This window comes from Chiloscyllium plagiosum, chromosome 3 (assembly GCF_004010195.1).
Source record: "Chiloscyllium plagiosum isolate BGI_BamShark_2017 chromosome 3, ASM401019v2, whole genome shotgun sequence".
Classification (NCBI taxonomy): domain Eukaryota; kingdom Metazoa; phylum Chordata; class Chondrichthyes; order Orectolobiformes; family Hemiscylliidae; genus Chiloscyllium; species Chiloscyllium plagiosum.
The window spans coordinates 53,832,795-53,844,465 of record NC_057712.1 but is presented as its reverse complement, the minus strand read 5'-3'; the positions used below and the strand labels follow the sequence as shown (position 1 = coordinate 53,844,465).

Genomic DNA, 11,671 nt, shown 5'->3' with positions numbered 1-11,671 from the left:
GTGACTTGATAGAGGTGTGCAAGATGATTAGGGGTTTAGATAGGGTTGACCGTGAGAACCTTTTTCCACATATGGAGTCAGCTATTACGAGGGGGCATAGCTTTAAATTAAGGGGTGGTAGGTATAGGACAGATGTTAGGGGTAGATTCTTTACTCAGCGAGTCGTGAGTTCATGGAATGCCCTGCCAGTAGCAGTGGTGGACTCTCCCTCTTTATGGGCATTTAAACGGGCATTGGATAGGCATATGGAGGATAGTGGGCTAGTGTAGGTTAGGTGGGCTTGGATCGGCGCAACATCGAGGGCCAAAGGGCCTGTACTGCGCTGCATATTTCTATGTTCTATGTTAATATATGATTTGGAGATGTTGGTCTGGGGTGTACAAAGTTAAAAAAAATCACACAACACTAGGTTATCGCCCTACAGGTTTATTTGGAAAGCTAGTGCTTCCAAGTAAATCTGTCAGACTATAACATGGTGTTGTGTGATTTTTAACTATGTAGAATATAGATTTTGAAAATTACCATTGCTATCTTTTGATAGAGAACAGCACTGCTGTGGAAAATTTAGGAACTTAATTTTTTCCTCAATTGGAATAAATTATTTTAAAAGATAAAATATCCTGTAGTTCATTTATTCTAAATTGAATATATTAAATTAGCACACAGAATAGGTGTTTTGTTTGGTGCATGTTGAAAGTAATTTCTCTACAATACAAGTTAACTTTGTTTTAAAGTTCAATAATATCACTGGGTTGAAATAACTGATTTAATGCCTTTTTTAGTGTAAAGATTTTTTTTATTTTATTAACATTAAATTTGTAACCAAATAGTCCACAGAATTTGCTGGACATTAAAAGTTTAGCATATTTTAATTTAAAACAGATCATTAAACAATGAGATAAAATCATTTAAACTTACAACTTACTGCTTTTCAAACTGTAAGATTGTTAATGTTGATACAAAATGATTCGTCAATGGTCCCAATTTGAGCCTCTGAACTGGGATGAGTTTATCAATCTCAGTCTCAAATGTGGCAAGAAAGACAGGACAAAGGTCTTTATGCTCCTAACAAAAGAAATATTGGGAACAGTTTCAGTTCCTGATCACATTGACTGACCTCAGCTGGATGCTTCTGAACATCAATGACATTTTACAAAAACTGAAAGAACCATGCATGCTGGAAATCAGAAACAAAAACAGAAATTACTGAAAAAAATTAGCAGGTCAGGCAGTGTCTGTGGAGAGAAATCAGAGTTAACCCTTTTGAAGAAGGATCACCGGACCCAAAACATTAACTCTGATATCTCTCCACACATGATGACAGACCTGATGAATTTGCCTAGCAATTTCTGTTTTGTATCAGTGACACTGGAGGATGAATCTGTCAATACACACTACTTGAAGCTCATTTGAGAAGCTGGATAACTGAGGAAGATACAGAAGAGCATAGTCATCTGTGGATCAGTGACCGGTGTGAACCAACAGATCGCAATTAATTGCACAAATGAGTTACTCTGAATGAGGTCAAATCTTGTGTAATAACTTTAGGAAAGAAATGGGGAACAAGTGACAAAGAACAGGGACACTGTATTTGGGGAAAAAAAGGGCCAGATAAGTAAAACAGTCAATGAAACATTTAAACATCCAATTGAAGTTTAAAATAAATGCAACCAGATCTGCTGAGAGCAATGACATCCAGTATTGAGGTCATATTGAAAAAAATACTTAAGAAAACATTGAAATATGGTAGGTTTGGGAAAACAAATCTAGGGATTTCTACATTTAACTTCATTTTTTTTATGACGCAAAGACTCATCAGATTCAATCCATATAGCCAGGTGTAGTTGTAGTAACCAAATGCTGGTCTTCAGCAAATTTGTAGTAATCAATGAAGTAAATTATTTTGTACATTTAAATTTACATGGAAATACCCAATGTAATTCTAGAGTCAAAGAAAATTGGGCGCCCCAATGAACAGAGAACTTTAGTGAAGGCAAAGAGCACAGATATATACAAATTGTAACAGCTGTTAAGCATAAATGGTTAAACAAAACATACTCAAAAAATATCTAAATGTTCCATTGATGCCGGTTCGTAATTTTATCAGAAGTTAAAAATTATTTTATTATACCTATCCAATATTGCTCTATTTATTGCTCTATTTGTACAATTTATATCCTTGTAATTGATACTTGACCAGACAACTTCAAAATGTGTGCATTATTTTAAATTTTGCTCCTTTTCCAAAATATTCATCATTAATATGTTAATGTCTAGCAGCTACCCTCAACATTGGGTAATTAATTTTTGTCTGATGCTAGGTATTTCTAATAAATTAGGATAAAGAGGAAAAGGTTTACTGAAGTTATTATGTAAAATAAGGACTGATAATGAGTTCCTACCATTACCGTGGCTACCCATGTGGTAAAGAAATTAATTAGGTAGCAAGAGATAGATGATACATTTACATAGAGTAAGCCAGGAGGTTGACTTAGGGTGCTCCATGGTTGAGGCTTTAAGAGTTAAACCTAAATGTATTTAAATGTAAGCTTAATTTAGAACTGCTTAGACACAGAGGAGGCATGAAACATTTAGCTACATACATTATCATGGTTGCAGCTGTATGCAAAGGTAGAAGACTCAAGGTGGTTATAGGGAGATGCCTGCTATAAATGGGAACCTGTTAGCATTTTCAAAGAACTTGATTGAGATTTTTGAAGTAACAAAGAGGATTGATGAGGGCAGTGCAGTAGTTGTGATCTATATTGACTTCAGTAAGGCATTCAACAAGGTTCCACATGGGAGACTGGTTAGCAAGGTTAAATCCTATGGAATACAGGGAGAACTAGCCATTTGGATACAGTACTGGCTCAAAGGTGGAGGGTTGTTTTTCAGACTGGAGCCCTGTGACCAGTGGAGTGCCACAAGGATCGGTGCTGGGTCCACTACTTTTCATCATTTAAATAAATGATTTGGATGTGAGCATAGGAGGTATAGTAAGTAACTTTGCAGATTACACCAAAATTGGAGCTGTAGTGGACAGTAAAGAAGGTTACTTCTGATTACAACGGGATCTTGATCAGATAGATCAATGGGCTGAGAAGTGGCAGATGCAGTTTAATTTAGATAAATGTGAGGTGCTGCATTTTAGAAAAGCAAATCTTAGCAGGACTTCTACACTTAATGGCAATGTCCTGGGAATGCTGCTGAACAAAGAGACCTTGGAGTGCATGTTCATAGCTCCTTGAAAATGGAGTCGCAGGTAGTGAAGGTGGCGTTTGGTATGCTTTCCTTTATTGATCAGTGTATTGAGTACAGCAGTTGGGAGGTCATGTTGCAGCTGCACAGGACATGGTTAGGCCACTGTTGGAATACTACGTACAATTCTGGTCTCCTTCCTATCGGAAAGATGTTGTGAAACTCGAAAGGGTTTCAGAAGAAAATTACAATGATGTTGCCAGGGTTGGAGGATCTGAGCTATAGGGAGAGGTTGATTAGGCTACGGTTATTTTCCCTGTAGCATCAGAGGCTGAGGGGTGACCTTATCAAGTTTTATAAAATCATGAGTGGCATGGATAGAATAAATAGACAAAGTATTTTCTTTGGATTGGGGGAGTCCAGAACTAGAGGGCATAGTTTTAAGGTTGGAGGGAAAAGATATAAAATAGACCTAAGGGGAATTTTTTTCGGGCAGAGGGTGTATGGAATGAGCTGCCAGAGGAAATGGCAGAGGCTGGTACAATTGCAACATCTGGATGGGTATATGAATAGGAAGAGTTTGGAGGGATATTGGCCAGGTGCTGGCAGGTGGGACGAGATTGGGTTGGGATATCTGGTGGGCATGGACGAGTTGGACCGAAGGGTCTATTTCCATGTTGTACATCTCTATGACTATGACTTGGTCATGAGACATGGGCACAGCAGAAACTTGATTAATCTTACAATGTAGGATTAATCAAGATATTTATCTTAACTGGGGACTAGTCCAACCTCCTAATGAGACACTGATGTTGTAGTTGTCTCATACAGTTTATCATCACGTGACAAATAGTATACCACAAAATGTATAAGAATATAAACAAACCTTTGTCTGCTGAACTGTGTTTTATGATCAGTATTCCTTAATGCGTATAGTAGAAGAAAGCCTGTGTCTGCTCGGGACACCTAATTATCTGTGTTGAGTATAATTTGGAACTTTTCCAATTTTAAAAGCAAACTAAAGCATCTAAAACATGTGCTTCACTCAAAAAAGACACTTGTAAACTGAACAAAAATGCAGTTTCACAAAATTATTTTGTGCACATTTAGTATAAATTTGATGCAAGGTGTTTTTGCTGAATGATTTCAAGACTTTGAGGTCTTAGAAATGTTTTCCAGCATTTTCACTGCAATAACCATCTAATTTCTATTAGGAATGTATTCTTGACATCTGAGGTGGGGGAAGAGGAATTTCTATTTCAGCCTACAATATTGGAGACATCTAATGTAAACAAAACTAAATTAAAAGGCAATGTAAGTCTCACAATATTGCCTCAGAATGACTGCAACAGCATTACACCACAATGTTAGTATTTCAGTAAATAGAATGGTCATGTCAAGTAGATCAGAAAAGTCATCTGTATTTCTTTTCTGTGACAAAAGAGATTAATTAATCAAATACATTTTAAATTTTGTTTGCCATCCATGAGAGGTAGGTATTCCACATCAGAGCAACAACTTGAATTAATAGCAACCTGTGTCAAATAAAAAAAAGACAAATAATTTTAGTAATCTATTTCCCTAATCCTTCAGAAACTTTACCATGCAATAATTTATCAAAACATTCCAATGAAATATAGAACTGCGTGAAATTGTGGCACTTACCCACTAAGTACCCACCATACATGGACGAAAAAGTCAAGGCTACCGCAAACTAGAGTAAGCAATTGTTTAATGATGTGAAATGTCCTAATGTCTACCAAACAACCTTTATGGGATGAAATTAACCTGAAGTGTGCAGCCTTACTGTTTCATATCTTAAATAAGAAACAGCTTTTGAGTTCACTTTCTTTGGCAAAACATTCAATTTTCTAACTTACATTTAAATCAACATTTCTCAAACTCTGTATATCTCAGTAGTTGTTCAATAATTTGGCCATGGAGATTGTTCCCTGTTCACACAGATGCCAGGTATGCTGTAAAGGGTTGTTTAGGATTTCTAATTACAGCAAATTTCAATGCAAAAATCCATGCAAAATGCGTGGGCAAGTGTCAAATGTAATAAACTGCTGTCGCTGCCATGTGTGCTAGGGCAATTTATAATGCAAAAGCAATTATTGCCTTCTATAGCAATAAAGCACAATATAAACTTCACTTAGAATTGCATACATTAAATATTTCTGGTTTCACAGATGCGCCAAGTGCACCAAGACACGTCAGTGTAACAGTAATTTTCTTTTCCAATGAGATTTTTAAAATTTAATTGGTGTTGTGTGCAAAAAAAAAGATCAACACTGGTGGATGTAAAGCAATGACAATGATCAATGATTTTCTATTGTATTCATTCAAATCTCTGGAATTCTCTACTTGACAGGTCTTTGGCTCAAAGAGTTTATTCAAAAGTGAGCTTAATAGACTTTTCAGCACTGAGAGGATCAAGGATAGGGCAGGAAAATGAAGTTGATGCAAAAGCTCTTTTATACATAGAGGAAGCAGCTCAAATGGGCAATGTATTTCACTCTTGTTTCTGAAGCTGGATATTAGAAGCATGCAGGCAGCTCACAAATTCATACTGTCAGGTGGTGTGCAATTTAGCGCCACAATCCCCATCCCAAGGCACTTCTGGAGAAGTTGGGCTAGGGTCAGATTAGCTGCCCATGAGCAAATAGAAAATAGTCAATTGAGTGCCATTGGGATCAAATTTGTAGCTCATTAAGACACTTCTAGTGTTGACTAGAATTTCTGGTCAGCAATGTGGGCATGACGTGGTCTAGTCAGGCAATCATGGCGGGATCATGGCTGAAAGGAAAGGTCCGACATTCTACCTTCACAACTGTCAGGACAGACTGATGGTCTCCTGTAAGTTTTTTCCCTTCAAGAACAAGACTTTATTAATTCCACCTCATTACTCATGTGTTCATGGCACAGGTTTTGACATGACCAGTTGCAGCTGGTGCATTTTACACTTGGACCATGATCTAATTAGGAAACTTTTCTTATTCCCCTCCTTTCTTTACTTAAGGAAATGTCTTATTTTTGTTACTGGAGTTAGAAGGGGAGGAGTAAAGGACAGATAGTAGGAGAGGCTGTATCAGAAATAATCCGCATCTGCATTCACACTGACACTTAAAAACCAAAATAATGCATTCAGCTGTAAATCAGAAACAATCAGAACAGTTCTGAGGAAGAGTCACCAGACCTGAACATTGACTTTGATTTTTCTTCACAGATGCTGCCAGACCTGCTGAGCTTTTCCAGCAATTCTGTTTTTGCTTTTAATCCTGACATTTAGGTTGATTCCAATCTAATGTACCACTGTAGGATTTTCTAATCTACAGTAGAATTTTTAGTGTGCTATCTGATAACCAGCTAGCTCCAAGGGCAGGCATCCTTTCTACCAGGAGCTCAGTCACTACAGTAGACAAGCATCACCTCTTGTTAAACTTGGCAAAAGCTGAATTTTTTTCTGGAGGATTAATTCAAGAAATAATAAATAAAAATTTACCTGTATACTAGTGGTACAAAGTAGAAATTTAACATTTGTACTGTTGGCCAGATCTTCAAAAGAAAAAAAAAAGTTAGTTTTACAACTTTTACTTTGAAGGTTACAAGATTTTAATTTGCACAAATGATAACTAAATCACATGGATACCTTCTGCTGCGGAAATGATCAGTACTAAAAATGATCATGCTATGTTACATCAAATTTACTGCACAGCAACAGGTCAACTGGTCTGTGCTAAAGTATATTGATAATACAAACATCTCTACTTCATCTACTAACACAGACTTCCATGTCTTTCCTCACGTACTTATCTAGATTTTCCCTCAATGCATCAATACTACTTGCCTCAACTACACTGATAATTGAGTTGCAAGTTCTTACCTTTCTGGTATTTATTGGTCATTATCTTATGTTTATGGCCCTGATCTCACTCAGAAGTGGCATATTTCTCAGTAAGTACAACTGCTTAGTTATAAAGGTTATACTTGTAAACCTTGTAAATATTTTTGCATCTTCTCCAGTTCCACAATGGCTGCATAGCAGTTCTACAATAAGGACAGCAGAACTATGGACAGCATATGATGTGTGGTCTAATCATGGTATGGTACAATTTTAACAACACGTTTCTGTATCTCAATTCCATTTCTCTGGAAATGAATCCCATGCATAATTAGATGATTATGTAATGTTTTGCCTCTCTCAACTAATAATAATTTCACAGTAAAAACTTTTCAGTGATTATATTAGCAGGAATATTTGTACGGACAAGATAGACCTTAATTTAAATTTATTGCAAATATTAGGAGCAGTACTGGGCATGGGTCTATCACAAAAATATCATTAACTGATCACTAAATAACAATTTAACTTAGAAAACTGAATGGCTTATGTGGCGATGGATAAATATCAAACTGATACAATGGGCTGGCACTGTACTGATGACACAGCTGGGATACAATGGGCAGATTAATGGTTCTGCACCTATTATCACACACCTACTCTAGGAGAATTGGATTGCTAGATCCATAAAACAAAAATGAAAGAAATAAATTCAGGTTAAATTACAGCTGGAGGAGAGTCTGATTTCATTACATTGACAATAGTCACCAACACAAAGACACTAAGTTTGCTGAAAAAAGACATTTTGTCAAAATTTTTCATCTTGCGCTCATCAGGACATTTCACAAAAATGCAAATTAAAGCGGCTAACTAATATTCATACTGCATGAGGGGAGTATGTTTATTGATTGGCAAGTGGACTCTGATTGGTAGATGCATTGCTATGGTCAATGCACACTTTAATGCTAATTGACAGTTAATAGCTACGCTTTGTTGAATTTTAAAATGGGCAGATTGACTCAGATTGGTCAGGGTATTGCCCTGAAAAATGAATCAGTGAATTTGGAACAGATGAAGTGTGTGTACATGGTCTATCTGCAAAGAACAGGGCCATGTTCATTAACATTTGTACCTTCCAAAGCATGCCAACATGACAGCTTGTCGGATGATCCGAAACTAACTGGCAGCATAATTTCTCACACATTCAAGGTTATCCAGCAAATGTTGTCCAATTGCAGAATGACATCCAAATATTAGACACAACATTGCAAGGTTTTCAACTTGTTGCAAACAGCTAGTGGAACATTCTATTTGATACTATTGGGACGCACAGTCTACATATATGACATTACACCGACAAATTCATAGCATGTCCCTTCAGCTGTTTGAAAGAAGACAACTGAGTAACTCGAAGGTAGTTGAATGCTTGGGAAATAATGGGTTAAATGTATACTAAATATATATTAAAAATAAACAAAAGGAAAAATGTAAGGTGCCAATCTGGAAATTAGCTGATTTAATGCAAATAAAAGCGTCATAGAATCCTTACAGTATAGAGGTAGGCTATTCGGTCCATCAAATCCCACCCAGACCCATCCCCCCACTCTATCCCTGTAAATGTGCATTTGTCATGGCTAATCCACATCCCTGGACACCACGGGCAATTTAGTAAGGCCATTCCACCTAAGCTGCACACCTTTGGGATGTGGGAGAAAACCGAAACACTGACAGGAAACCCATGCAGACACAGGGTAAATGGGCAAACTCCACACAGAAGGTTGATGAGAGGTTATTACAGTGTTTATATCTTTGGCTGCAGAAGGCAAGTATACCAAAGATGCAGCAATTAAAATGTGGATACACAGGAGGCTAGAACTGGAGGAGCATGGACATCATTGCTGTATGCAAGACTGCCAATTATAGAATTAATAAAGTGTGAACCTTAGAAAACAGGAGTGGTGGGGAAAGAAACTTGGCATAGTTAAGACACACAGTGAATCTGTGAGCCAAATATAAGCTTTATGGATGGTGATGCCATTAATACTTTGGGATAGTTACCTTGAATAGCTAATAATGGCATAGGTGAAAATTTCAGCAATAGATAAGAGGAGGCATGCATGTTGTCACATGATGTTACAGGTGGAAATAGTGTTCCTGACAATGTAGATAGGTGATCTGAAAGTCATTTTGGAGTCAAATACAATATTAAGTTTGTGAACTGTCTGGTACTGCCTCAAACGATTGCCAGGAGAGAGATGGACTCAGTAGATAGGAAATGGAGCTTCAAGTAAAGTCCTAAAACAATGTATTATCAGAGAATCCCTACAGTATGGAAACAGACCATTTGGCTCAACAAGTCCACATCAACCCTCCGAAGAGTAACCCACCCAGATCCATTCCCATACCCTATTAATCTACATTTCACCTGACTAATGCAGATAACCTAAACATCCCTGAACACTATGGGCAATTTAGAATGGCCAATTCACCTAACCTGCACATCTTTGAACAGTGGGATGAAACCGCAACTCTCAGAGGAAATCCAGGCAGACACAGGAGAATGTGCAAACTACACACGCACACACACACACACACAGTCGTCCGAGGCTGGAATCAAAGTTGGGTCCCTAGCATTGTGAGACACAGCATTAACCACTGAGCCACCGTGCTGCCCTTGTCCAATAGTGGACGTTGGTACAGTAATTTAAGACAGTGGCGAGGTCAAGGGCTGTGTTGACTAGAGAGAGAGGAAAAGAGAGATGGAGAGAGAATGCAAGAGGAAGAAAGAATACAAAAAAGTGATTGAAAAAGAGAGCATGAGTGAGCAAGACAGCACGTGAGAGATGGTGCACGCAAAAGAGAATGCACAAGAGAAAATGCACAAGGGAGCAGACGTGACAGAGACTGAGACAACGAAAGTGAGGACATGAAGGAGTAAGTGAATGAGCGAAAGACATCAAAAGACAGTAAGTGTGCACGCCAGTGAGCGCAAGTGTGAGCACAAATGAATGAATAAAAAGAGTGAGTAAAAAAGAGACTGAGCAAAGAGGGCACACAAAAGGGGAAGCAAGCCCATGCAGGAGGGTGAGTGAGCCCCCGCAAGAGTGGGAGAGAGACAGGGAGAGTGCAAGAGAAAGGGAGAAATTTAGAGAGAGAAAGGGAGAAATTTAGAGACAGCATGTGAGGGAAGAGAAAGAAAGGGGGAAAGAAAGAGGGAAAGAAGAATAGCCAAAGAGCAAATGAGCAATAGCGCACACAAGAGAGCCCGAGCGAAACAGACAGCATGAATGAAAGAGAGAGTGTGCAATAAAATGAGAAAGAGTGCAAGCAAAAAACAGCACAGGTAAAAGACAGCGAGAGAGCATGAAAGAGAGCATGAGCGCGAGCGCAGAGAGAGAGAGAAAAAGTGAGAGCAAGTGGAAGAAAGAAAGCGAGAGCGTGAATGAGTGAGAGTGACAGAAAGAGGGCAAGCAAAAGAGTGTATAAAAAAGAGTGACAGCACGAAAGAGTGAGCAAAAGAGATGGCACATATACAAGAGAGATGGAGGGAAAGTGCAAAAAAAAGTGCAATTGGAAGAGTGAGAGCAAAAATACAAGTGTGAGAGAACACAAGAGGGGCAGCGTATGAGAGCAAGACAGAGAGAGCACAAAAGAGACAGTATGAGCCAAAGAGACAGAGAAAGTGAGAACGAAAGAGCATGTGAGGAAGTGAGTATGCAAAAGGCAGCAAGAGAAGAAGAGCTCAAGTCAAAGACAGAGAGGGCAAGACAGAAAGTGAGAGTGAAAGACAGCGTGTGAGAGTACGTGAAACAAAGCAAAAGAGAGTGAGGGAAAGTGACAGCACGAAAGAAAATGCGGGCGAGAGCGAGCGAATAGGAGTGAGAGCACACAAGAGTGCACAAGAGTCCTAGTGAAAGACAGTGAAGGGAAAGCGAGAGGGAGAGAGTACGATAGAGCCAGATAAAGCTAGAGACCGTGCGAGTGAGGATGGGATTGCAAGTGAGAAAGAGCACGAGTGAGAAAGACAGTGAAAGTGACAAAGAATGAAAGACAGCGTGCCAAAAGGAAAACAGAGCGTGAAAGAGAGGGAATGAGCGCAAAATATAGGGTGCGGGTGCAACAGAGAGGGAGCGAGTGCAAAAAAGCGAGCAAAAGCATGAGAAAGAGAAAATGCACGAAAGAGAGAACAAGTGAAAGACAGAAAAAAAAAGACAGCACGAGAGAGGGAGACCAGGGAAAGAGAGGGGGAGAGCAAGCAAGAGAGGGAGAGACAGAGACAGAGAGCGAGAGAGGGAGAAAGCAAGAGAAAGAGTGCAGAAGAATGCACGAGTGAGAAAGAGCGATGGGGGAGAGTGCAAACAAGGTGTCAATACAGAAAGCGGGGGAGAGAACAACGGAGGGAGGGAGTATCAAACAGGGAGCGCAAAAGAGGGAGAAGGGAGCATGAAAGAGGGAGAGACCGCAAATAGTGAACGAGAGAGAGAATGCGAGCAGTACAGAGAGCGAGCAAATGAGATTATGAGAGAGAGCGCAAGTGAAAGAGAGCAAGATAGAGGGACGAAGAGTAAGAGTGAGTGAGGGAGGGAGGGCACGAGGGAGGGAGGGAGACAGCAAGGGAAAAATTAGGAG

At 39.0% G+C, this 11,671-nt stretch overlaps 1 protein-coding gene across 4 annotated transcripts in view; it reads right to left on the bottom strand.

The window, feature by feature from the left end:
• Positions 1-11,671, bottom strand: part of LOC122543442 (UI-like) — a 167,913-nt gene that overhangs the window by 64,293 nt on the left and 91,949 nt on the right. For all 4 annotated transcript variants that reach the window (XM_043682171.1, XM_043682152.1, XM_043682156.1 and 1 more), the window contains one exon: positions 6,704-6,756. In XM_043682171.1, coding sequence (XP_043538106.1) covers positions 6,704-6,756 — 53 coding nt within the window. The remainder of the gene's footprint in view (positions 1-6,703; positions 6,757-11,671) is intronic.